At 46.4% G+C, this 26,884-nt stretch overlaps 1 protein-coding gene and 1 long non-coding RNA gene across 9 annotated transcripts in view; one reads left to right on the forward strand and one right to left on the reverse strand.

Moving 5' to 3' along the window:
- LOC140682204 (uncharacterized) overlaps nt 1-25,406 on the reverse strand; it is a 35,885-nt gene extending 10,479 nt beyond the window's left edge. For 3 of the 8 annotated variants that reach the window (XR_012053517.1, XR_012053516.1, XR_012053512.1), the window contains exon 1: nt 24,699-25,403. This is a non-coding gene — a long non-coding RNA (uncharacterized lncRNA). Of the gene's footprint in view, nt 1-2,094; nt 2,142-23,595; nt 23,768-24,698 lie in introns of all 8 variants that reach the window. The other 5 variants (XR_012053514.1, XR_012053515.1, XR_012053513.1 and 2 more) reach the window with 5 other exon arrangements.
- LOC100225315 (retinoic acid-induced protein 3) lies at nt 6,702-13,318 on the forward strand. The gene is made up of 4 exons (XM_030262846.4): nt 6,702-6,911; nt 9,362-10,317; nt 11,296-11,339; nt 12,022-13,318. The coding sequence occupies exons 2-4, from the start codon at nt 9,393-9,395 to the stop codon at nt 12,112-12,114; spliced, it is 1,062 nt and encodes a 353-aa protein (XP_030118706.4). The 5' UTR covers nt 6,702-6,911; nt 9,362-9,392; the 3' UTR covers nt 12,115-13,318.
- Nucleotides 25,407-26,884: the final 1,478 nt, after the last annotated feature.

Consider the following 26,884-nt stretch of genomic DNA (forward strand, 5'->3'; position numbering starts at 1 on the left):
TCTTTATTGGGAAATATTTAAAGGGAGAATAATTCAATGGATTACATTAGGCCTCCGCTTCAGTTCTCAAGTACTTAATCTCTCTGGCTAGGATTCAAATCTATGGCCTCAAGTGCTCCATCTTTAAAAATTTGAGCTAGTGAACTAGATAGCATTTAAAGAGTGCACATCTTTTGGATCTGGTGTCCCAAAGCAAAGGAGACCTATTGCAGAGGAACAATAGGTAGATATGCTGCATAGCCTGCAGTGAATTTTCTATGGAAAACCATTTTCAGTGATGCTTCTTGCTTGCAATTGCCCGTTCTCTTTCTCAACCTGCCTGACTGCCACTTCCACTCCTGGCCTGTCATTGCCTTCTTTTGCTCTTCCCTCTCTTAGCTACCACTTCCACCAACAGCACCCTCACACCTTGCAACTCCTGCATTTCTATCTAGTTTTAGTAGACACTGCAGCCACAGAGGCCAAAGCGTGGCAGGCAGTGTGAGGCTGGGTGTGGCTGCCGGCAGGGTGTGTGTGCTTGCGCACAGGTATGTGTGTGTTTGTCAGGGTGTGTGCCTGCCAAAATTAGGTAGAAACTGCAGAAAGAGGCCTCATTTCACAGAAGCCAACAGGAATGCTATCAGGCCTCTGAAACACACCCATGTCATTGGTATGTCCCTTAGGGAGCTCAGTGTCTCTGGTGATGCTTGGGAGATGGAGATTTCATAAAGCATCAGTTGTGATTAGCAAGTAGGGTGGAAAGAAACTTGAGAGACCTTAATACTGATGCAACAACTGGTCACTCCTGGCAAAACTGCATTAAGAGAATAATTTAAGAAAAAGGGTTTGATGGGAGGAGTAAAGAACTGAAATACAGTCCTGGGCCTCCAGTGAGGCAGTATCTGGGGATACTGTGTCTGTGTTGTCATTGAAACTGGAAGAGCAACCCACCTGTCTCAATACACACCATGATAGAGAAAGCAGTGGAAGGAGACCTGCATGCATAATCTTGTGCCAAGTGAAAAGAGGGTGGCCAGCAATAGGCTGGCCTTTTAAATGGAGGATACTGAGCTCTGTTGTCCAGCCAGCTCCATCCTCTACCCAGGATGAGCGTCCTAAGCAATCATCTGGACTTCCCCAGCAGTGGTTGGACCCACTGCCATCTGTGTATGAGATGTCCAGGCTTCCTGGGCAAACCATCTACCTGTGCCAGAAACCAAGTGTTTCCCCAGGCCCCTGGGTTGCCACAGGGAAGGGAGTACTCAGGATTTGAGTGAAAAGGCATTTTGTGCATGCTGAAAACATGGCCCTAGCCCTAGCCTGAAAAAAGCACACATCCTTATTTTTCTCTTATCTCAGCATTTGCAAGGCTGTAGTGGTCTTTTTGGCATACACACAAGTGTATGCATGAGCTGTGGAAGGACTTGAGCATGGATCAAGCTAGTACTCTCCTGATGGATGCTGACATCTGAGTGAGACCTTGAGCAGCCCTTCAAGATATCTGACAAGTTTTATGGTCATCTATAATCAGGGCCAAGCAACAAACTTTATCTTGAGTGAACCATCAAGCAGAAGTGAGGCATTGGATTTATAAGTTATTTATATATAATCTGGTAACTATTACTCACTGGCATTTCTGACAGGTAAGCACTGTCCTGGCACTTCTAATAGTCTCCAGCTCTAACCAACAGGAACACAAACCATCTCCCCTCAAATCACGAGCACCCACAGATTCTAATGCCCATGGCTCCTGGGAGATGGCTGTGTCTGTGGAACAGAGCAGGCAGATGGAGTTCCCTGAGCTTTACTGCCAAGCCCCTAGCACCCCAGAAGAAGCTGCACAGAAGAGAAGCTCTTTCTCCCAGGACTGCAGCAAGACATCCTTCAGTAGGGCTGGCACCAGAGCACTGTGTGTTATGATCTTTTTTACATTTTCCTGAAGCCTGACTAAGATTCCCATTGTGGTTCTTCACATGGCTCCTCAGCAACCCTCCAGCTCCAGGAGATGACACTGGGATTTGTGACACTCAGAACAAGAGCTGCCTGCCCTGGGGACCTGCTCTAAACTGTAAGAAAATATTTGGGATCAATAGGCTGTGAATTCAATTACTTTACCTTAACTTACAATTGTTCCTTATATTTTTCTCCCCTGATGCTCATTTCTGTCAAGAAAAATCATAGCATTGATTAAAGGTTAGTCTGCACACACTGACCAAAATTGCTGGCTTCTTCCCAGGCCGTGGTTCTGCAGTCAGTAGCATACTTGTACATATCAATTTCATAGAATCAATAAGGTTGGAAAAAATCTACAAGATTATCAAGTCCAACCAGATGTGTCTAATTAAACATATAAACAAAACTGTATTTTTGATAATTTATCCAAGAGAGACAATATTGAGTTTATGCCAGCTTTTATGCTGGCTGCAGGGGGACACAGATCTGTACTTGCATGAAGAATCTTGTTGATAAAAAATAATCCAAAATCTATCAATGTTTTTGTTTTTTTCTTTTCTGATGAAGTCTAAAACAGAGGAGCGATTTATGTTGGATCTCAGCTTTTCTTTGTGCTATTGTGGAGGTGTTTGATCCAGAAACAGTAAAGAAGAATTTTCCATATTATTGAGCAGGGTCGTTTTTGTGTGCAGCCTGATTCCCAGGAAAGCTGCACCAATTAGGAATGCTGTAGCAGTTAATTCACAGGTTTGAAAGTTTCTGTATATAGGATGTACTCACTAACATTTATTTCAATATTTTAATAAGTTTCCTTGACCAAATCTATCCCTTTCCCAGTAAATGAAAGTACTGTACCAGGAATTAGGGCATTTAGGAGGCAGGAAGAAAAAGGAGTTGGCCAAAACCTCATTTAACCTCTTTGAGAGGAGGCAGCAATCATCACAGAAAGCAAAACATTGTTACATACAAGAAATGTTTATATTTTTCCTGAGACTGAAAATGGCACAGAGCACAGCATGCAGTTTGGAAGAACTAATAGCTGCAGAGAAAAGTAAAGGCTGTGAATGACACCAGAATGTGTTTCTTTTGCAATTACTTTACATAATATTTACTTTTAGGTGCAACGTTCTTCATTTCCAGAGGAAAACTATTCAACTCTTAGAGCCTTAGAGTTTTTGGTAATCCTTGGATACATGCTTTCAAAGCCAGAACATGAGGGATTCAAGGACAGGACACCCAGGAGAAAGTCCAGTATTATGCAAAGATCCCACATGTCCCTTTCCAGAAATAACACTCCCTCCCTTATCTTGTCTCCTGTCTAAGGCAATGGTGCCCTGAGCTGGCTGGCTGAAGACCCATCATCCCTGTGCCAGGCTCTTTCCAAGGATGCCATAATGTTTATACCTGAACTAATTTAAAGATGAAGAAAATGGATGGAGCTTGCTGTCGTGTTAGCTCAGGATGACTGTGATAAGTACTGGCAGGGGGATGTTTTTCAGGGAGCAAGGCTGTTCTTATGTTATTAAGTTATCTGTTGTGAACAGGTAGCTAAGCAGAAGGAATGACACAAACCTATTCACAAAGCAGCCAATATCACTGGCCAAACATAAACATGTTATTTAGACACATTCCAGAGCGCCACGCACCATCTCTCCCCAGGCATCTGCTTGCCTTATTACTTGTTGTAATAAAAGATGATATCTTAGTCCCTGCACCTCCCAGACATGCTTCCTTCCCCACGCCTGGCTGAGCTGAGGGGGCTGCAGCATTCTGCCATTTGCTGTGACACTGAAGCCAGTGGAGAAGGGCTGGCACTGGGCAGCACTGGGCACTCCCACCCCGCAGGAGGGAGCAGAGCCAAGCAATGCCAGCAGCAAGAAGGGCAAGGGAGCAGAGCTGACTTAGGGGGAGAGCCCAGCCCTCATCCTGCTGCTTGAGAACTGGAGTTGTGGGTGCCTGTTGCCCAAAAGGGTCAGACCCTGCTGCTGTCCCTGACTCTCCTTGTCAACTATCCTTCCCACTACCTGCAGCCAGCTTGCTTGTCCAGGGCTGAAATATGGCCACAGAAAGCAGTTTTGTACTAACAGCCTCCCACCTAAAAGAACTTCCAACATTACCAGCATTTTGTTACTGGATTGTGTTTAAATTATTTTGGAAATTTGCTATGCAATTCAGCTGTCAAGTGTAAAGATCTGTAACATTCTCTTGTCTCCATCTCTATTGGAAAGAAATAGGTAGTTCTGAGGTGTGATTTGGTTTGTCTTGAAGCAGATCAATTGCAACTATCCTGGAAGTGCCCCTTTCTCTCCACCAACTATAGTGGGAATCCACATGACTGCCTCCAATGAAGAAATCTGCTCTGTAGACACCTGGGAGTCAATTTGATTGCCCATACTCTGCTGCATAGAGTCATTTGGGATCTTCTGTGTTATTAGAGTGAATTAATGCTCCAGAAGGATTGATTCCCACAGCTCTTGTATCTTATATGCCATCCTTATGCTGTTCACTGAGTAACAGGTAACAGAGCTACAGCACTTTGAATTAACTATCTATGCTGGTGTACCAGAATTAAGTCCTTACAGTGGACTAAGTACTTACATATCAGCTGGCCATCTCAACTCTGAAACAGTCAGGGAGATTGAGCACTTGATCCATTTGCTCTTACAAAGGTGATTTGAGATGCCTAAGGGTATCCAAAACATCTGCCAGATCTGATAGAGGAGGTATGGGAAATTTATGTGCTCCTGCAGTGGTCACTGGAGGTTGAGCAGGAGACACTGGGGCATCTCAAATGATGCTGTGCTGGTGTGTAAGCAACTAAAGTGAAGCTCCAGGCAACCACACCTGGGAGCATTTCAGTGTACACAGAAATAGGCACCTGCATCCAATCAGCTGGGACAGTCCTGCTGACCTTATGGCTGTTTGGGAGCTGAGACATTCAGTTCACATTTAGGTAATAACCATCAGACATCTAAATTTAGGTGCCTCTATCTGCAGGTTACATCCTATCCCTAAAGGGAGGTGACAGCCATCTCACCTTTCTGGTGTGATCACTGTGCCATTTGTACTCGCACCTGTAGATCAGTGGTGCCTCTCCACCCTCCTTGGCACCTCATGAGAGCCAAGGACACTATGTCTCACTCTACAGTGAGTCAGCAGCCCTCATGCTCCAAAATCGCTTGGGATGATTTTTAAATGTAGCCCCATTAGCCTCCTGAAAGTACAGGTTATGTTTGATGACTGACTCTCATGGATTTCTCAGGCATACTGAAAAATGTCTGTGTTACTTTTATCTTTTCTTCCCCTGATATAATTTGACATGGTCTATTCCAGGAGGTTTTTTGTGTCTGTGCAAATGTATGGAAGTAGATGGCAGTCCATAATGTGCTCTGACAAGATGCAAATAGGCTGGTAGTGACCAGTGACCTTTGAAAGCTTCTTGAGATGCTTTCCTAAGACAAGTTGGGTCCCACTGAGATGGTGCTAAGCTCTTCTCCATTTCTACTTATTTTCTATTCCCATTTTTTGTAACTGCCTCCTTCTTGGCTAGCTCACTAAGCCCAGGACCTGCTTTAAAGTTTAATTTCATGGAGAGAAACATGATATGTCCTTTCCTAAGAAGCCTCAGGATTTTACACAGGATTTTATTTGAAATAAAAGTAGGAAGGACATGAAGAACTGTCTCAGGGCTCAGCATGGCTCACCCCACAGTGACTGCACTGAGTGTTGCCTTTCACTGGATGAACCACTCATCCCTGCAGGTCCTCATGTACTTCTGTGGGGTGTGGAAGAGAGGACTCTCTTGTATGAGTTTTTTGGCAGTTTCCACATGTGAGATTCGAAAAGGATCAGCACCAGAAATAAGCCAGAAGCCCTAAACCAAACAAAATTAACAAGCAAATGAGACACCTGTGGGTACTTAGACCTCAGCACAGGCATGTGCAGCTGCTCTACCCCACCCCTGGTTTTGGGAAGGAGCACAAACTTCATCAGCTGAGGAGGATTTTTAGGTCTTGGGCTGTGTGTGTAGGGACTGAGTACTTCATGTGAATAGGCCTTGATGTCAATTCCTTAATCAGGATAATGAAATACTCCCAGTGAGTAATGTTTAAAATAACAAATGAAGTCACAAACAAATTGGATATACTCGAGGATTTAGATGGGGTTGTGCAGACAGGTGTGTCAGGCCAGAGGCATAAAATGTAGAGCAAGGGGGAATTTGTCATTGCCTTTGCTCATTAGCTGTTTGGGCCAGCAATTTGGACAAAGTGACTCAGAGCTCGCGAGCAGGCAGAACTGAGCCTTCAGAAATTAAGGCTGGTCTGAGCGAGACACAAGGAAAGCCAAGCTGCCCTTTTCAGGAAAGAAGCGGGTGACTCTCACTGTCACGGGGGAAGGGACGAGCAGAGCAGACGCAGCACCTGCCGGGAGCCCGGAGGAAACAGCCCATCTCCGGATCCAGGCTTGGCACTGCGGGCCGCTCACGCACCGCAGCTCCTCATCGCCTGCTTTGCACTTTATCTGGCGAGAAAGCGGGCAAAGACAAAAGGGCTCGGAGCAGGGAGGGACGCACTGCTATTCATAGGGCGGTCCCCACCCTGGGTGCCAGGAGCCAGACAGGGGAGCACCTTATCAGGTGCCCGACTGCGCCGCATTCAGCGCTGTCCCAGGGCTCCATCTCCACCCCGACGCAGGGGTGAGTGCCCCGCTGACGTCAGGAGGCCTTACTTCATTTCCTGGCACAGGGGCCGAATTTTCACAGCCGTGTCCCGTGGGAGAGGCGAGGCGGTGGAACTGGAGTGGGCGTGCTCAGCCCCACCTCTCGGCCCTCCAGCTGTTAAAGCCGCCCGGAGCGGCGGGCGCGGAGCTGCTGCTCGGCCGGCGCTGCGGGAGCGGAGGTGCTGGGTCCTGCTGCGCTGCTAAAGGGCCTCTCCCAGACGGAGCCTCCCTGCTGCCTTCACCGGGCAGCGCCCAGAAAGGTAATTCAAGGCAGTGTTCTGCAGGATCCAGGCTGGGCCTGCCCTCTGCAGCTGGGCTGGGATGGCGTGCAGGACCATGGCTGCGAGGGGCATGGGGTGCCACAGTGAACTGGGAGTGCCTCTTGGCCCGACTCTAGGATGGGACTGCCAGCTGGAGCTGAGGACACGCTCCCGGGAAACGACTTGAAATGTCTGGGTGAATGGGTGTATTTTGTGTAGAAATACCAGTGAGAAAGGAGGGTCAAGCTGGAGGAAGAAGACTCCTCTCAAGTGAGAACTATGATTTGTGGTGTGCTGTATAAGCTACCGCAGCACAGACGTCTTTGCATAGAGCCCCTTGGAATTCCTAGACACTGCTCACAGATGAGCAGACTTAGCTTCTGGGGAGCAACACTCACCCAGGAGACAGGGCAGAGGCTCATCATGCCTCACAGGACGTTTACCCTGGAAAAAGAAGGCAGTAAAAATGGTTGCACGTGGCCCGGTTCTCCAAGTCAGGAAGGCTATTTCCATCCCATCCACTGGCCGTGGTGGCTGGCGGTGGGGAGCGCCGCTTGCCGTCAGGAGCCAAAGCTATGGCTGTGCTCCGTGCTGCCATGAGGTCACTCGTGCTGCTTCTCTGGGCTCTCCACATGCCTCAACAGCGAGCACCGGTCTGTATCTGCCAGAGCTGTGAACAGATAAGCTAATCTAATCAACAGTAAATGTCTGTGGATAAAATTTTAGAATTTTCTCTCTAGATTTTCAGAAAAGTTCATTATTTATTGCTCCAAATTGTCCAGCTAACCCAGCTATCTGTGCTAAAGATCATAAATCTCCAAAATTTTGTGTACATTGATTGTGAAAAGTCCTTCATGTGTTATCCACTTATACCATTCTCTCCATGGCAGTCCAAATTTCCTGCATATTTGAATAATTTGCATTTTATTGTAGCCAGCCTTTTGAAGAGCTGCACATCTTTTACACAGCAAGGTTAGAAGCTGGAAAAATATTTCCCCAATTCAGTTAGAAGTAGGCTCATTGAAGCATATGTGGGGCTGGGAGTGAGTCGGTGGTGTTTTCACCCTTTGTTCATCCCTTGGTTAGATCAATTGCCAATTATTAAAAACACAATCTGCACTCACTGAAATCTGCTTGAAGGGTTTGAGAACCAACTTAATGAGTGCAAGATGTTGTTTTGGAGCAGGAATAAAAAGGCAAATGGCATAGTGAGCACTGAAGTCTAAATTTTGCAAGGTTGATTTTTTTCCTGTCTGTTAGAAAGCCCCTGTTTTTCCATTGTGAGTCACCATTAAGAACAGGTTTGTTCGTGTTTCACTGTAATATTGTATCTAAACTCCTCTTTTGATCAGTTTTAGAGTCTCAAGCCTAGCTGATGAATTTAGTATTTAGAAATCAGTACCTGGCCCCTAGGGTCTAAACTCTGGTACATGCATAATGGGCCATGATGTGCCAAAAGCCCTCATGCTGTGGGTTCTCCATATGCTTCTAGCTCCCAAGAAAGTAGGGAACTTAATTCCCCTAAACAGCCCACTTAAGCTCTCTTGTCTCCTGGGAGACAGGCTTCCTCAGCACTGAAGTCCTTATGATGAGGCAGCAGGAATGTGTTAGGGACCTTGACATCATTGGCTTGTGGACTCCTCACACAGTAACTTGGTGGTTACTTCTCATGCAATGAGCAGCATTGGCTGTGATGTGTCAGGCCTCTAGTCAGTGCAAGGCAGTATCCTGGGGAGGAGAGTGAGGTCTTTGAGACACTCCTTATTGCTACACTGCTGTGAAGAAGGAGAAATACGAGTTCAGGGCTAGTGGTTGGTGACCTGTATTTGGTATTGAATTTGGAGAGAGAAGGGCTATGCTGGAGGCATCTGGATTAATTATCTGCAAGGTGAAAGGTGTTAAAGTTCCCCTTCATTCATAACAGTAAACCAAAGCCAAAAGTGGCTCAGAGAAGGTAAAAGGGGGAAAATTAATGTAAAAGAGAACGAGTTTCTTGTTCTGCATTGTTCATCTCTGAATCTCCCTGGTACAAGGTACTGATGTTGTTTGAACTTGTCAGAAGAGTGTAAACTGGGTTATGACTACTGTGCTCTTGTATCACAGAACTGACAAGACAGCTCAGTCCCTGCACTGCAGGGCACCAAGCAAGTGCCCACTGCAGTGCCTCACCTTCTCCCAGCTTCCCACACTCCTAAAACATTGCACAACATCAGGCACAGTGCGGAGAACATGCAAGGTGAATTGCCTCCTCCTGAGGGGCTTGGCTTGCACTTGATGGAGAACCAATGCCAAACTTCGAGATGACTCTGCTGCCATTGCCCCATGTCCTTAGCACTGTGGTGTCCTTGCCCAGTGAGGTGGGGATACAGGTCTGTCCTGCCTCTCCTTCCCCACTGTTGACAGTACCCAGATGGTTGACATGACAACCTGTGCTTTCTCTTTCTCTACAGCTTTGGAGAGGTTGTTCAAGAAGGCAAGAGGATGACAACGTCACCTCCCCCAGGCTGTGGCAGGATCGGTGCTGACTACTACCTGCTCTGTGACACAGAGAAGGCTTGGGGGATTGTCCTGGAGTCGCTGGCTGCAGCAGGCATTCTCATCACCATTTTCCTCATCTGCTCGCTCTTCTTCCTCATCTGCAAAGTCCAAGACAACAGCAAGCGGCACATGATCTCCGTCTATTTTTTCTTTCTTTTAGGCACACTCGGCATTTTTGGTCTCACTTTTGCCTTCATCATAAAACTCAATGACAGGACTCGTCCCACTCGTTTCTTCCTGTTTGGAGTCATCTTTGCTCTCTGCTTCTCATGCCTCCTCACCCATGCCTGCAACCTCAACAAACTAGTGAGAGGAAGAAAGCCCTTCTCCTGGCGGGTGCTACTGCTCTTCATTGTCTCCTTTGCCCTGGTGCAAGTTGTGATCAGCATTGAGTACTTAGTCACCATGTTTGTAAACCAGAGAGAATATTTCTTGACTATGCCTCGGGAGAATACCAACAAGGACTTTGTCATGCTTCTGATCTACGTGCTCTTCCTGATGGCTCTGACCTTCTTGGTTTCCATATTCACATTCTGTGGGCCATATAAAAGCTGGAAGAGGCATGGGGCTCATATCTTTGTCACTGTCCTGTTCTCCATTGCCATTTGGGTAGTGTGGATCACTATGCTCATAAAAGGCAACACAGTTTTAGACAGAAAAGTGTGGGATGATCCTGTTGTAGCCATTGCTCTGGTGTCCAATGGCTGGATTTTCCTGATAATGTATATTGTCCCCGAAATTTGTTTCCTCACTGCTCCTCTGAAGCTAGAGGACTACCCTCCAGAAAATGACTTCTGCCAACCCAAGTTCATAAAGCAGACAACTGGAGTGGACAACCGTGCCTACACCCAAGATGAACTTGTACAAGGTATGATGAAATGAATGACTCCACTGCCCCTCCAGCCCTAAGCACACAAGCACCACTCATGAGGTGGGAGAGCTACAAGAAAAGATTTGAAGATGATGGGTAAATGAGAGGCTAGGAAAAAGTTTCAGACTCATGAAACTTTGGAAATGCACATGAAAATTAATCTCCAGACATGAGGGAAATGAGTGAGGACCAATGCAAAAGCTAAAGATGTGTAGGAGGAGTGACTGAGTAGGAGACTTGCTGCATGTCAGGGCTGAAATATTACTCTTTATGACCCTGCTATGTCTGGGAAGTCCTTGTAAAAAATCAGGAGGTTTTTTTTGTCTCTTAGTGGTGCATCAGCTCTTCAGGCCTATATAGGTTATACCTTGCAGGTCATTTATTCCACTTCTGATCAGGTTCCCATACCCATATAAGAATGAATCCATCATCCAAAAAGGAGGCAAGGAAGTCTCTCTTTTCTGTGTGAGTCTTTTGCCTACTTAGACAAAGCAAAACATTTCTATCAATTGAGGTTTCCCAAACCTGTAGGTAGGAGATATGATTCCTCTGGGTGTGGATTTGCTACTGGTATCGTGTTCATCACCTGGAGTCAGACCCCCAGGTTTGTGAGAGAGTAGACAAGAAAGGCTGTGCTCTCCCAGGGAATACTGTGAAGGGGGTCTTGTGCATACAAGTGGGAGGGATTTGGCTGGTGATGGTGATAGTAATTGTGAGGCAACAGGAGGTATCTAAACTCCAAGGCCACCTGCGTCCTGTTATTTGCAATACCATTCATTCCTGCTTTCAGAAGGAAATATTTAATGTCTTCCACCATTATAGCCCATTCCTGCCTGCACATTGCACAGTTAGACACGTCTAAAAGCAGCTGCTCATGTAGCCACAGACCCTCTGAGTCTCCCTTGATGTGGTATTTCTGAGCTGCTGTGTAATGCTAATGCACTAACTTTCCCCTGCTTTTGTCTTGTGACACAGGAAACATCAACTACTCCCCGTACGCTTCTCACTTTCAGATGAAGGTAAGTTCATGCCACCGTCACCCCTTTCACCACATGCAGGCTATAGACTACTGTTCAGGTGCTGAAAGGAAGGGAAGGAGAAGGGGCAAAGACAGAAGGGCCTAGAGCAGGCCCTGTGAAGGCAGGCCTGTGCTTTGTATGGAGCCACGTGATTCTGTGACATGTTCTTGGAGGTGCCTGTGGATGGGAGGAAAGAAAGAGCTATGACATGTCCAGGGACATCGGAAGGCAAGAGGGACCCGATGTAAAGAGGTTATGGTTTTCAATACTTTGGGATTTGGTACCACATAAGAAGTCCTCTCTTCGAGCACAGTTCCTACAGTAGACTGTGCCCTTTCCTCAGGAGAGTGTGCTTATTTCCTCAGCCTATACCCTGAATGTATTCCCACCAGCAGACACTGGAAGTTGCAGTGCAGCTCCAGAGCGGGCAGTCTGCATGTCCACCTGTCCATTCACCAGTCCTCCTTCAGACCACAGCCTAGCCAGGTCTAGTAGCTCACATCAGGGTCCTTCTGATGACCTGTCTCCTTAACAAATTTGTTCTCACAGGATCCTCTTCCACAGCCTTACTCATCACATTCTCTGGATGTTTCTCCCTTCCTTCCTTTGCTTTCTTTATGAGCCTTGTTTTATTACTTCTGTCCAGTTTTCAGAGGTAAAGACTTTTGTGCTTCCTTTTCAGGCTATTGAACCCCAGAATGATTTCTCCATCCCTCGCCCCAAGGCCCGGACAAGCCCATACCATGACTACACTGGTGGAAAAAGCCCCATGTAGCAGCTCCACAGTGAGCAGAGACTAAGTGCCCCTCAGCAGAGGCACAGGGAATGGGCCACATGGTGACAAGGGAGATGATCCTGCAGAAGAGTCAACCCACACCAGCAAAAAAGGAAAGGGATCCTCTTTCCCCCACACAGGCATCTTTGTAGCTCCCTGTTATTCTTCAGACATAGCTTTCAGACACAGCCCTGGCCATCCTGTCCCTGCTCACTCTGTCTCCATGGAATGGAGCTTCTCTCTTCTGATGGAAGAGCATTCTGGCCTATTTCCATCAGGAATGCTAGAGAAGCAGGAAGATCATCAGCTGGGTCTGTGGCTGGCTTTGCCCCAGACAGGACCTGCTTTAATCATCTGATGGGAGAAGAGGAAGGAGCAGGAGCATCAGCCCCATTCCTTCCTCCTGCTCACCCACAAAGACATCTCAGGTACTACTGAGAACATCTTTATCTATCTCCTGTTACTTTTGTGCCCACTCCCAGCCCTGCCTGGCTGTCCTCCAGAGATCAGTGAAGAGACAGAGAGAGAAAGAATACTCAATTTTTCATCTTCATATCTGCTTCCAGCACCTTCCTCATCATCTAGGAGCCATGCTGGAGAGGAAGAAGAAAACTTAAAGACATAAAACCATCTACACCAATTTACCCTGACACATGTTCCAATTTGTGTTCTAAGAGCTTCCTTTCCATCTCTGGCTCCTACCCATGTGCCTCAGCTGAGCTGCCCAAGGTGCCTGCCCCTCTGCAAACTCTCCCTCCCCACCATAGCCATTTCAGGCTGTGGATCCCCAAAGACAAAGCCTCTTCCATGTGGCTCCTTGTAATACCCTGGTTGGTTATAATCCTGTGAACCCTGGATCTCGGCCTCACCCTGAGTGTGTCTGTGACATTAACACAAACATTTCCCAAGCAGCCAGGTTACAGAGGGCAGACACCCTTCTTCCCAGGCATGAGTGAGCAAAACCGTGTGTGTGTGTGTGTGTGTGGTGTGTGGACTGCACCCTGGTGATGAGCAATGAGTCTTCAGGGCTGAATCATTCTGTAACCTGCTTTGCATTTGATAAATAGCTTTCCATGTAACTACAGAGAGCTCTCTAAGTGGGTGCATGTGGTACACTGGCGTCTGACACAGCTGTATATTTATTTAGTACTTTGTATATGGACTGTTTAATTAATAAAAAGCCAAACAGCCTGTCTATGAGAAACTGGTGTTCTTCCTTGGGAATGTGATTCCTGTAATGGCTGGTGGGGTGATAGCTCTCCATGGGTTGGAGTGGGTCCCCTGGGAGGTTGCACTTAGGGACAAATGGCAGAGAGATGTTTCTTTGAAGCTGTCATTGTGGACCAAATGTCAGCTGCTTGAGGGTACAGAAGAAGGGATAGTAGCTTATCCATGCTACTTTTCTTGAATAAAGTTGATTCAATGTTAGGAATGATTAAGAAATGAGGAAATATAAATCCAAGCCACAGCAAGCAAATGCCAGAGGAAAGATGTGAACTTTTTATCGCTGCACATGTCTGTATCTGCTGTATCAATATTTCTGTATTTATTCACTTGCCTCTTGTTGGGTACTTGCATGATCAAGAATAGGAAAGGAGCTTGTAGATATGTAATTCACTTTGTAAAAAGATTTCTTTCTGATGTTCTGAATACATGTAATATTTTTATTAGAAAGTAGAAACAAAATCATATCAGTGAAGATGATTATGGTAATAATAATTTTTAAACCTCCTGATAGTACGAGGCTATAGGCTATAATTTCCCTTTGTAGAGCATACTCTCCAATGAGATTCTACATGGTGTGTTATGCTACCACATACTCTTATGCTTGTAAACCCCTTCCTCAGGTGCAGTGAATCAGGCAGCCTGTGTCTTCCCCACTCTGCCTACCAGCACTGAAGGGCAACACAAGGACATCTGAGGCTTCTGAATCCCTTTGGCATTAGAAAGATCCCTCCTAAGGATTGATTTTGAAATGTATCACAGGACAACTTGCCTTTTTCTAGTAAATTTGAGGTGGAAATTATGTTAATGATCCCTCCTCTTCTTTCTTCCACCTATACAGTCCACAGGTGTAACACAGGATGAGGGAGAAAACTCAAGGATCCTAATATAATATTGGAGAGCAGGCTGAGAAAAGGGTTTGTGAAGTCATAATGAAACTTGTTAACTTGTAGACTGAAGGTAAGAGGCATATGCTTGAAACAATACCTAACATTCAAGAAATTAGCTTTTCAAGCAGATGTGGTGTCATTGATAACTATAATATGTCTATAAATATAATAAGATGATTCAAAAATGTGTTGAAAGAGAGCCAGCTCCTCTGCTTCAGTGGAGTCTGGTGGAGCAAAGGAGCAGGCTAACAGGAGAAACAGAAGTGAAGTGTGCTCTTAACATGTGTTTTCCATATTCCAGACACCAATTCCTTCACTAACTGCCACAGAAAGTACCTCCCAATGTGCCTTGGCCCCAGAGGCAGCAGAACTAGGAGGGATGAGAGCCATCATATGCACTCCCATTGAATCAGGGCATGGCAATTTTCTTGATTATTTGGTTGTTACTGTGCATGCTGCTTGGCAGAGAATGAAAATCTCTTTCCAAGGATTTAAGAGTGCCTTTTAGAGTAATTTTTTTAAACCTCTGTAATGACACAAACATTAATCTGCCCAGAGTTATTTTGCACTTGTTTGATATGAAGGCAGCTTTGTGTGAGAGCTCATTTAAATGCCAAAATAAACACGAGTTTCTGTGGAACTTTGCACTGCTGGCTAAGGGGTGCTGCAGTGCTGCAAATTTCTCACACCTCAGGAGAGACTTTTGGAAAAGCAGCAGTTTCCTCTCTCCTTATAATTGAGCCTAAACCAAAGCAGCTGGCCACTTAATCACAAGCACACCTCCCAGGGAAATCCTAAACTGGTTGGGCCAGACAGACTAGACCCAAAAAGAACAAGTGAGTTGAGGAGGCAGGATCCTTGTGCTGTCTCTTCTGAAAACCTGCTCACTGGGAGGCCTGTAAACCCAGTAAAGCTCATCCCTACCCTCTCTCCTGCACAGGGCTCCCTTGGTGGTTGCAGATGCTCTGCTTTCAGGGCCCTCTGTTTTCTCCCTGTTCAAGGAGACCAGAGAGCCAGAAATGTACACACCAGAGAAGGGTTGGCACAGAGCACACCTGGGTTATGAAAGCAGCCAGGATTATCAGGAGGCAGGATAAACTGCTGAACTGCAGGTCAGGAGTGTCATGGGAAAAGAGCAAAGAAGGACAAAGACACTGCTCAGTCCCAGGACCTTCAGGGTCACCATCCCATGGCCTTGCCAGGGCTGTAGGGCTCCACGTGCCTGGGCAGGAGTGATATGGAGAGTGCAGTAAACCCTTGGAGCGCAGATCCATGTCAGTGGTGACACAACTTGGAACGGGGAGGAACCTTGCTGGGGTCACCTCCCAAGTACTCCCTGTCCCTTCTGGCAGATGGTGCGTGCCACCCTCCCTAAACAAGATTTTTCTTTGAGAGGGATTCACCCTCTTCCTACCAGTCCTGTAGCTCTTGCTGTGGCACAGGGGTCATGAGTCCCTCTTCCTCAGCTGGGGGCTTTCTCCAGGCTCACGGGACCAGGTGATCACTTTAATCAGATTTGCTCCCCAAGGAACAGAATCACAGGGCCACCACTTGTGACAACTTTTGGTCCAAGTGTGCATGTTGCTCCTTTGCTGAGGGTGACTGACTGTCTCGCAGCAGGACTGACAGTACAAGTGGTGTGTCCAGTGCCCAGCAGTCACCTTCTCCCTACAGCAGTCACCTTCTGCCCTACAAACCTTACCTTGTAGGTTTCAGTGTGTCTCATCACACTGGAATAGAACCAGAGGTAGCTGAAGAGGAGAAATGCCTCCCATTTTCCTGTGCCTGGCAGAGGCAATGTGGACAGCTGGGAGCAGTTCCTTCAGCCATCCCTGGCAGCTGCACTACAGCGGTGAGCAGCACCTAGAGGGCAACAACACTCGGGAGCAAGAGACAGCACTCAGCCTGCCCTGCATTTCCACTTACACTCTGCCCTTACACACACACACACACACACACTCCCAGGGAGGGACCGATTTTGCGGCTTCTTAAAGACAAACACGAGATCGAAAAGCTGCCATTGTGAAAGTCGTGCATGAGTAATACATGGGATGCCTCTTGCTCTATCCTGCCCCAAGCAGGATATTCTGCTACCTTTAAAGTGTAAGCTGACAGAACATGCAGGGAGCTGGTGGTTCTGAGAAGCCACAGAGTTGTTCCTTGTTTCTAGCTCTTTCCTACATTTTAGTAGGTTTAGCAGTACTAAAGAGTCACTCAAAGGCTTTGGTCAGATGGGACTTCTGGAGAGGTCCAGTCCAACTTCTGCCTTGAACAAAGCTCATTTCCAAGACCAGTTTGAGGTAAGCTTTTAATGTCTCCAAAGATAGAGATCACACAGCTTTTTGGGGTCCCTATGCTGGTGTCTGACTGCTCTTATTGGGACTTTTTTAAAACTTGTGTCTAATCAGAATTTCCCTTCTTGCAACTTCTCTGTCATCCTTTGACCTTTCACTGTGCACATCTGAGAGAAGTCTGGTCCCATCTCTATAGCACCCATTTAGTTAATAGACAAGAGCACCTGGATCCCCCTTAGCCTTTCCTCTGATGACCAAGCAGGTCCCTCAGTCTTTCCCCCTGGTGACATGGTCCAAGCAGCTCCCAAAGGTGTAAATGGCTCCCCTGCCAGATTTGTTCCCCTTGATCAAGCTCTGTAGCAGCGAGAAACCCAAACTGGACACAGTACTCCAGATAGAGCTTCGTGGGCACTAAAAGAAGGAAATAACCAATTCCTTTACCTTGCTGACTTCACCCTTACTCAGACAGTAATGGTATGTGGTTGGTGTACATTGCCAGAAGTGTGCATCACTGGACAATGACTTCTTCAGACTCAATTTCCCTAGCACCAGTTACTCCCTTTGCCCTGGAGGAGCTTGTGTGGGTTATAAATAGAAGGGACTGAACAGTCCTGAGCTTCCCTCTGTAAGGCAGGTGGTTTTTGACAGGAAACAGAAATAGCACCTAAGGCCACTGAGCTGAGGGCTGCAGTGGCAGCTGCCTCTCCCAGGAGGAAGCCCTGGAGAAGGAAACCCAAGAGCCCCTGCTCAAATTTGCCTGCTTTCTGGGGCTCTGAATGCAAAGTGGAGGTGTGCCTCAGTGGCAGCAGGCCTAACCCTTGAGTGCCACCTGGTCTGTGTCACCGCACCCAGGCTGGGGTTGGTGAGCTGTTGGTGAGTGGCTGCACTCAGTGGAGCTGCGCTCTCTGGGGCACCCACCCACGGGGACTCAGCTGCCTCTGCCCCAAGGCAGCCTCTGACACTGCACTAAGCAGTGAGGGACAATGGCCATGAGAGTCTCTGCTGGGGGTCCCTGCCCCACTCCAGCCATCTTGCTTCCTTTGGGCCTGGGACATGTCTTGTCCCCTCTCCCTACCTGCAGCACAGTCACCCAGTACTTTCCTATTTAGGATTCTTTCCCTCCCTAAAAGTCAACATGTGCTGCCACATGTAGTTTCTAAGGAAACTGGTGTTTGCTTTGCTTTTGCTATGGTGACGAGTGAAGCACTCTGCTAGATGTGAGTGCCATTTTCTACAAGATTTTCTGAAGTGCCAGGTATGGAGCAGGAGCTGCCCTCGTGTCTGACCAGGCTGATTTTATCTCCAGAGACAGCCAGGGCTCTGCCTGGCTGAGCAGTTTCTCCCATCAAACTGCTAACAGGTGCATTTGAGGAGAAAGCAAAGGCTGTGGCTTACAAAATGGGCATCTTGCTCTCTAAGTAATTAGTCAAGAGCTGAAATAGAAGGCTGTGTCACCAACATACGTCACTGTCTGCTGTTTCTCTCTCAGAACAGTCTGTAGTGAGGATCATATGCTTGAGGATAGAGAAATGCTGAAAATTTTTGATGAGATCTCCAATCATGGACAGAAAAGGACTTCAATATCCTCTGGTACTGCTCCTTGCTCAATGCTGTAAGAAACAATGTTTTCCTGCAAATCATCTCTTTCCTGGTTTGGCCAGCGCGAAGAAGCACGCTTGAATCTCGGAGGCTGGGCACAAAGGTGCTGCTCAGTGTCACTTGATCATCCCAGGGCACCCCTGTAATCCACAAAGAAGGCTGTTCCTGCAGGAATTCTCTTTTTAGCAGTGCTGAACCACCTCTCTCACTGTTTGTCACATCCTCAGCCCCTACCGGAGCCACCTGAGACTGGTGCCAAGGGCGAAATGAATGAGGCACGCAGGGTCCGAGAGGGATTCCAGCACCCACCTGGTACCCACGGTGCTCTCCAGAGCAGTGGGCCTCGTCCCATCGCGCTAACTCTTGCAAGACTGAAAGCAGCCCCCTCGAAAACAGGGAAGGGGCTGTGTTTGGGGTTCTGGTTCCTCAAAGGGAGCGGAGGCAGCGCCGGGAGGGCGGGTGCGAGGAGAGGAGCCGGCGGCAGCATTGGCGGCCTGCGGGCGGCTCCTCCTGCCATTCCGCCAGCGGCCGCCGGGCGGCGCCCTTGGCCCGCGGAGCGGCCCCGGGGAGGGGCTGGTCCTGAGCGGGGGAAACGCGCTCCTCTCTGACAAAAACCCCACCCCAGGCTGGAAAACCCGCCTCTCAGCACAGTTTTGGCATTTAAACTATTGTTGTTGTTGTTGTTGTTGTTATTATTATTATTATTATTATTATTATTATTATTATTATTATTATTATTATTATTATTATTATTATTATTATTATTAAATGTTGCTAACAATAATTATAACAACCAGAACAATAATGTTATTTCATGGCCTTACATGGAACTTCTGTAAAATTTGCATTTTTGCCACCATTAAATGATTTCTTTGACTCAGCATGTTCCAATTAAAAAAAAAAACAAAACCACATAAAAAACCCCAAAAAAACCCCAAAACAAAACAACAAAAAACAAACAAGCAAAAAACAAACAAACAAACAAAACCACAAAAAACCCCACAGGCAACTATAACTTTCCAGCTGAAAAGGAAGCTTATCCACTGTGATGTTCTGCTTGTTTTATACAGCAGCACAAAGAGCTTGTCTCTGAACTCATTTTATTTTAAGCACAGTTTAGTTTGATTTCAACTAGCCTCTTCCTGACTGCACTTCAGCTGCTGGAGAGAAATGGTTGCCTGGAGAGGCTGCTGCCCATCTTTGCTCAGGTGTCTGTGGTCAAGGAAGATCAGTCAGCACCCAGAGCCCACAGTGCATATTCCTGGCGCTTCACAAGGCTCCAGGACATGGGCAGTTTCTGGGCAGCAAGTGGGTATGCTTCTGTCAGACTGACTGTCCAGGCAGAGTACAGATCACCAGCTCTGCTCCCCATTCTGTGCAGCCTCCCAAATGGAGGCCACCAGCTTCTGGGCTTGCTTAGGTGGGACTTATGGGGGACTATTCAGTCAGAAAGCCAGGAGACCCCAAATGTCAAAGCCTGTGGTATCTGGCAATGACATGGACAAATCTATTACACAAAGAAGAATCAGGTCTTTGTCCTTTCTCCTCCTCACCCATCACCACCATCACTACTAGGTACAGAGACTGTGTTGTGGTTCTCCTTTGTTACATCCAGACTTTTGGGTCAAAACCAGCAAACGATTTGTGTGAGATGAGACATCTACAGGGCCAAGATTAAATGCCCAGTTCTTAAGCACAAGTCAGCTCCCAAACAGATAGATTCACTGTTGCAAGGACGTGTGTGCTGAGCCAAGGCATGCTCAAGTCTTCAGAGCAGAGGCTGATGGAAGAACTGTGGAACAGTAGTGCTACTGCTTCTAATGACCTGACAGCTGTCTACTCAGTTTTTGCAGCATTGCAGTGCCATTGTCCCCCTCTCTGCTCCTATCCTAGGAGGACATCGGCTCTACTGCCCGCTGTGCTTTAGGGAGCTCTGTGAAAGCCGAACAAAAGCCTGTCCCGTGTGAGGACACGAAATCTGGAGCCGTGTGTTTCACCTGACATGGGATCCTCAGCATCCAGGCGGGGGCACTGCGGTATCGGCATCCCCCGCGAGCACACGGCTCCGTTCCTGCCGAGCCACCCAGGGCGCACCAAGATACCCCATGGACCATTTTTAACCTATTCAAACCCTTCAAGTGAGTTCACACCAGATCAGTCGCTCGTTTCTTGGCGGTGATCACATTTTTCATCCGACATCCGACAGTAGTTCCAAAGCCAGATGTACCGGGATGTCTAGCCCTGGTTCTGGCTACAAGAGCTTTTTTCCAAATCCTCGGACAAGTGGGGTGGGAGAAGGGAAAAGTCCTCTCTCTGCAAGTTTCATTAGGATTTTTTCTTTTTCTTTTAATATAATTTGTCTTTATTGTCTGGCAATACTCTCTAAAAGTGGAATCAACTTTGTGGAATCAACTTTATGGAATCAATGAGGAAATGCTGAAAGAAGCTGCATGCTCCTTTACAGGATCCCAGAGATTAAACCCTTGCTAGTGTCTTGCCTGATTTCTCTTTCACAGTGCACTCTTCAAATGCAGTCAGCTTTTGGAGCATGTTCTGCCTCCAACTGTGCATACAATGCTCATACTGAAATTAATAGAAGCATGATGGTACATTTGAAGTGAGAACATTGGGGGGGAAAAGTTAAATTCTTACAGGTACAATCAAAGGCAAAAGTTTCTTTGACTTTAGTTCTCACCTTGGAGACACTTATAGATCTAAGTACATGAGGAATCATTTTTATGGCTATATGTGTCAGCATAATCCTAAGAAATAAAAAATAAAACCCATGAACTTGGAAATATAAGGATTTTTAAAACATGTCTTTGTGGTCTCCCTTTTAACAGAGATTTGTTACTGAGTTTAACCGCATTGTCTCAACCTCATTCTTACTCTGGGGAATGGAGAATTGTTTGTGTTTGATGGAATCATCACAATACACTTGGGTAAGGTGCTGGTCACGAATTTGCATTGGTGACCTTAGATCTGCTATTCAGAAATTCTGCTGTCTTGTTTTTGATATGTCTTTTGAGTTGCTAAGAGTCCTTCAAAAGGTCTTCCACATGTTTATCTTTCCATCATGCTAGAATGATGGGGAAATGATGCTTCCTACATTCAGGGCAGAAGGTGAAGGTGAAATTTTTACCATACCTAGGTAATTGCTCACCCACACACCCAGGTGAATTGCTCTGTGTCATTCAGTAAAGAGAATCAAACCTGGGCTGCTTCCAGGCAAGGACTCAAACTACAGGAGGTGGTGGAGCCACCATGCCTGGAAGTGTTAAAAACAAGTAGAGATGGAATTTAATGATATGGCTTAGTGGGTATGGTGGCGTTCAATCGAAGGTTGGACTTGATGATCTCAGAGGTCTTTTCCAAGCTATATCACTCTATGATACTGTGCCCTCCTTCCTCTCCCTATAATGGAGAAATGCTCCCACCAACATCTGGTTTACAGGACAGAGGGGACCAAACAGGTAGGAAAGTTCTTCTGAGCATCAGCCTTACTCAGAAGGGACACTGTTATCAAGTATAAGGTTTAAAATCCCTTCCTGGAGGAGGATGTCCTTTCACCTAGCATTGCTCATCTGCTTAAATGGAAGCCTCTGTAGGAAGAAATGAGGAGGGTCAAAATATCTGGATGCTCTCAGGGCACAAAGTAAGGGGATGTTTAGTTTAGGTCTTCACATTCAGACTGTCCTGTTGTCCCTGGCATTCAATTGCAAACCAAGCACCGAAGCTCAGTTCAGCCCACACTGGCAGCTGGCCTCTAGGATCTCTGTGGACCCTCCACTCCAGCACTGATATTTGGCCTGTCCTGCCTTACCAGTTAGATGAAGCAAGTGCAGTTTCCCAGAACAAGCTGTATGCCTGCCACTTCTGCTGTGTAAAATCAGCCAGCAGCATCTTGCTGCAGAGATTTCATAAGAGGGAGGAAGTCATGGGTTAGTGGCACTGGGTCAAAGGTTTTTCTGGCTGCAGTTATGCCTGGCTGAAAGTCCTGATCCTTGTCTCATGAGCTGGACCAGATTTGCAATCATGAGCCGACATCATGGGGAATGGGAGCATCTCCCAGTCAGGCAGAATGACCTCCTGTCTCCCTGGGCAGAACAGCTGAGACGCAGCTCCCTGCACCCAAACTATCCATCCTCCCATTACACCGTGGCCTCCTCCCTAGGGTCCATCTGTTACCCTGGCCAAGAAGGGGAGGAGAAAAGCAGGAGCGGAATGTAATCCTGTCACGTTGTGCTGACAGTGAGCATTCATCCTTTGCAGCTTCCTCTGAGCATCTGTAGCACTGCTTTTCCTGTCTCGGCTCCATCCAGCTCTGCAGGTGAATTCCTGAAAGGGCTGTGAACTAACTGTGCTTTCTAAAGACCTGAAGAATGAGGACATTATTTACTTTGGTTGTCGATGGGCATCAAATGGTGTGAAAGAAATATATGCCTCAACTCCATCACTATCTGAGACCAAAATAGCAGATAAAAGGAGAAAATCTGTGGGAGCTATCATTATATGGAGTTGCCATGGAAATAGCATGAGAGAACTTGGAGGAGAACTGACACACTATGTCTCCAGGAGGGCATAAATCTCCAGCTAGCCTCACTCATTTTTATCACATTAACAGGCAAATTTTTTTGCTTCAGCAAGAGGTGGGAAAACATCAAAGCACAGTTCTGACATTTTTGTCTATCTCTTGATTTCTCTGATGAAGACCTCCATGACCCCTCAAGAAACAGTAAAGTGAACTCTAATGCTATTGGTAAGTTGCCCTAGAAACCGTTTAATAATTTCAGTTAAATGGTAAGAAGGATGTAATTTTAAGCAGAAAATATTACTGACTTTTGTGAAATCATATAAAAAAAAAACCCTTAATTAAAAGTATACTATTCTAAGAGTTTTTTCAAATAAAAAATTATGCACTTCATTTAAAAGGCTTTTTAAATGCCGATTTCTAAGAAAAACATTACAATTTGAAGGATCTTTCAGGTGAAGTTGCTGTCTTGTGCCATTGCACTATTCTGGGGAGCCTGTTTTATTCTTTTCTCTCAATTGCCAAATCTCTTTTTTAATCTGTCTCATCTTCCCGATCAGGACAGGACAACCAAGTCTGCTCAAATGTTATATGCTGAGACTTCCCAATGACAGCTCGGAGGCACGGTATTATATGGGGTGACATCCTCATGCTCACAGGCCCAGCCCTCCATCCTGCCCTTCCTGGCAGGCCATGGGTCACTCCTCTGGGGGTCAGTGCCCACTCAGGACTATCAGTGGCAATCTGACCCAGAGTGAGCCACCACTTGGCTGCTGGCATTCCCCTGCACCTGAGTACAGGTGTGTAAGTGTGAGTGAACGAAACCACTCTGTTCACTAACAAAATTGTTGTCCATGCCTATAAAGCCTCACATTTTGTTCTTCTGTATTATTGCTCCAATTTTGCAAAATGTTTTCCCAGGATATTGGTTTACCTGCCCTACCTTTCACTCTTTCCTGGGGCTTAGGCTGCTGCAGATTGTTTTGAGCAACTTTAGAGGCAAGAAGGACATTCAACCTGCAGCTAGGCTCTCCAGGAGAGATGATGGACAGTAAAGCCTGGAGCAGGGCAGCAGCAAAGCCTTCAGATTTGTACCTGCTCCCTTTCAGCAGAGCCTGTAAGTGGAAAAGGAAAGATGCCCAGGATGCTCCAACAAAGCCTTATCCTCCCCACCCACCAGTACCAATGCATCAACCCTGCCTGAGTACTGCAAGGGCAAGTGAGATGAAAGGAAGCAGAATAACAAGAGAGGAAGACAAAGAACATGGTCCCCAAATGCTCCTCTAAGAGTCAATTCAAGTTATGTTCCAGCTGTTGACCCAGTTATTTCTCAGAGCACCATCTCATCAACTGAATTTCTACCATATTTGTGACTCCACTTGCAAAACCTGGAACCCCAAGAGATATAAAGGCCTACATTTTGAAAACCAGAATAGCTAAAGCCATGGAATTAATTTGTGTGGGGTGATAACTTTGGGCCAGGCTTATTCTTTGGCTTATAGCTATTACATTTGCCATAATGTCAGCAATTTCGAGTTTTTGCCCTAAAGCTGTCTTAAAGAAAAGAAGAAACGAGGGGTGAAGGGAGGAAGGTCTCTTTTGACGCCTGCATTTTTAAGAAAAAAATGTACAATTATCTAAGAACAAAACTTGTGTTAAGATCCTGTTGATTGTTTTGTCTCTTTGCTCAGCATCAATTTAATATAAAATTATACACATAATTTTATAAATGCTATTTATAAAGCTGTGGATACATATTATGCATATTTTGTGCCAAAATGAATTCATTTTTACCCCTATGAAATGACAAGTCCCAAACACTGAATAATTCCACAGGGGCTATTTTTAAGGCACTTGGTGGTGCATTTGTTGCTGAGTAGCATCTCTCTGTCTATAGCCATGGGAATAAACACCATTTTTAGCTGCTCATAATTCAGGAGCTGGAATCAGTCCAGAAGAGTTTGCCACAACAATTTGAAACGCTATTTATGATAAACGGATTTGTGGATTATGGGATCAAACATTTCAGAAAACAATTGTGCTTACCTTCACATCAGGACTGTCTGGGGAGCTCATATTCATCCCCTTGCTACATGTCCAGGAGCGCAGGAAGTGCAGTCCCAGGGAAATTCTGTGAGAGTGGCAGTTCCCAGGATATTTTTCTCATCTCCCAGGGGTGCTTGGTTGTACCTTGCTGCTTTCAGCAGAATTATCTGGAAGCAGGTGCCTTCAGTATTGCTTCAGGATCATTATTTTCATTTGTTTCTTTTGAAGGAAAGGGAAAACATCCAAAGCCTTTTCAAATGTTACTGCCCTAGCACCAGGAGTGGGAGTAACTTGAAAGGTGAAACAAAAATCCCTGTCTGTATCTGCAGGTTTTTGCTACATTATGTGCATTCTGGGCTTCCATTCAAAATAAACAAAATTTTAAAGGCCAAAAACTAAATCATATGCTTCAAAAATAAGCCTGCATTTTTCTCTCTTACTCAGAAATAGCATCATCATGATGAAAAATAGATGATCTCCTGTTGCCTGTGAACAAACCAGCTCTGTGGAGTGCTGTCTCCAGCCAAACGACTCCCCTGGTTCAAGATCTGGCCTTCATTCCTGGATTCAGAGAGATATTCTGTGCAGCCATCCAGAAGCTGATAATAACCACACCTGCCACTGAGAGACCAAGTGGGGAACTGGGCACTGCCTACCCCACGTGTGGACAGTGCTACTGCCATGCCCAGCGAGATGGGAGAGGTGTGGCATCAAGCTACACAGGGGTCAACACATGGGCAGATTAACAAATGCGCCTGGGAGGAGCAAAACCACACCTAGGCACCCTGTATGCTTGAAACTGCACCCATTTTTCCTACCTCTATTTGCTCCAGGCCCTGTTACCCCTTTTGGATCAAAACCTGCAGGACTACTTTTATCATTTTGAAATCAGCTGGGCAGGTTTCCAACTGGAAGGTGTTTTAGACCAGGTTCCCAAGATGCAGTATCTCATAAAATTGTCATTTCTGTTTCCCTCCCTGCCTTGGGACAGGGAGGAGTGCTCAGAACAGTCTCAGCTGCACTTTGTGCCTCAGGATTTTGCCCCTCAAGGGAAGGAGTGCCAAAGATGTCCTCAGAGGGAAAGCATTGCTTTCCACAAAGGCATACACCCAAATCCTGTGCAAAGCAGATGGCAACACAGCAGGAGGGGAGTTGGGCAGGGATTTTCCAGGGAGATCTTTGCTCCCTGGGCCCTGCTGTAGGGAGGAGATGTAGTCTGTCTCAAGGCAGGGCTGGAGAAGCTGGGAGGAATCTCTGGTTCCTCTTCTGTGATTAACTGTGCTGCAGCCATCTCAGCATAGGCCCTATTGAAAGGCATCAACATTCTCCTTACTACACCTCCACAGGGTTTCTTCTTCCCCTCCAGCCTGGGTTTCCCACACACAGGGATCGGTGTGCAGCTGTGTCATGGTTTAACCCCAGCCAGCAGTGAAGCATCACACGGCTGCTCGCTGATTCACCCACCCTTGGGGGATCGGCAACAGAAGCAGAAGAACAAAAGTGAGAAAACTCCTGGGTTGAGATAGAGACAGTTTAATAGGTAAAGCAAAAGCCTCGTATGCAAATAAAGCAAACCAAGGAATTAGTTCACCACTTGCCGTGGGCAAGTAGGAGTTTCAGGACACCAGGACACCAGGGCCCCATCACATGGAACAGTTCCTCGGCAAGAAAAATGAGACCACTCTGAACATCCCCCCTCCCTTCTTCCCCTCACCTTATATGTTGTGTGGCCCCATATGGAATGGAATATCAGCTGGGGTTAGTTGTCCCAGCTCTCACCCCTCCCAGCTTCTTGTGCACCCCTAGCCTACAAGGCCCCTAGAAAAGGCCTTGGCTCTGTGCAAGTACTGCTCAGCAATAGCAAAAACATCCTGTAATACCAACACTGTTTTGAGCACAAATCCAAATCACAGCTCCACACCAGCTACTATGAATAAAATTAGCTCTATTCCAGCCAAAACACACACAAAGTGGAAGCAAGGTACCAGAAAAAGGAGAAGCATTAATTTGGGGTAATTACCCCAAAGAAACACAACTGCAGTAACCATTCCCTTCAAAGTACCCAGACTAAATAATACTTCAGTTCATAAAAGATACTTCAATGAGCCAGCACATGTTGATTTTGAAAGAAGTTCCTTCACAAAGCTGAGTCATAAAGAAGATTGAGAAGGTCTATAATCAGTGTT

The sequence above is a fragment of the Taeniopygia guttata genome, chromosome 1A (assembly GCF_048771995.1).
Source record: "Taeniopygia guttata chromosome 1A, bTaeGut7.mat, whole genome shotgun sequence".
Classification (NCBI taxonomy): Eukaryota; Metazoa; Chordata; class Aves; order Passeriformes; family Estrildidae; genus Taeniopygia; species Taeniopygia guttata.

Coding starts and splice junctions, on each gene's coding strand:
- LOC100225315 (XM_030262846.4), top strand. CDS start 9,393: ATGACAACGTCACCTCCCCCAGGCTGTGGCAGGATCGGTGCTGACTAC. Junction 10,318..11,295: donor CCAAGATGAACTTGTACAAG/GTATGATGAAAT, acceptor CTTGTGACACAG/GAAACATCAACTACTCCCCG. Junction 11,340..12,021: donor CTTCTCACTTTCAGATGAAG/GTAAGTTCATGC, acceptor CTTCCTTTTCAG/GCTATTGAACCCCAGAATGA.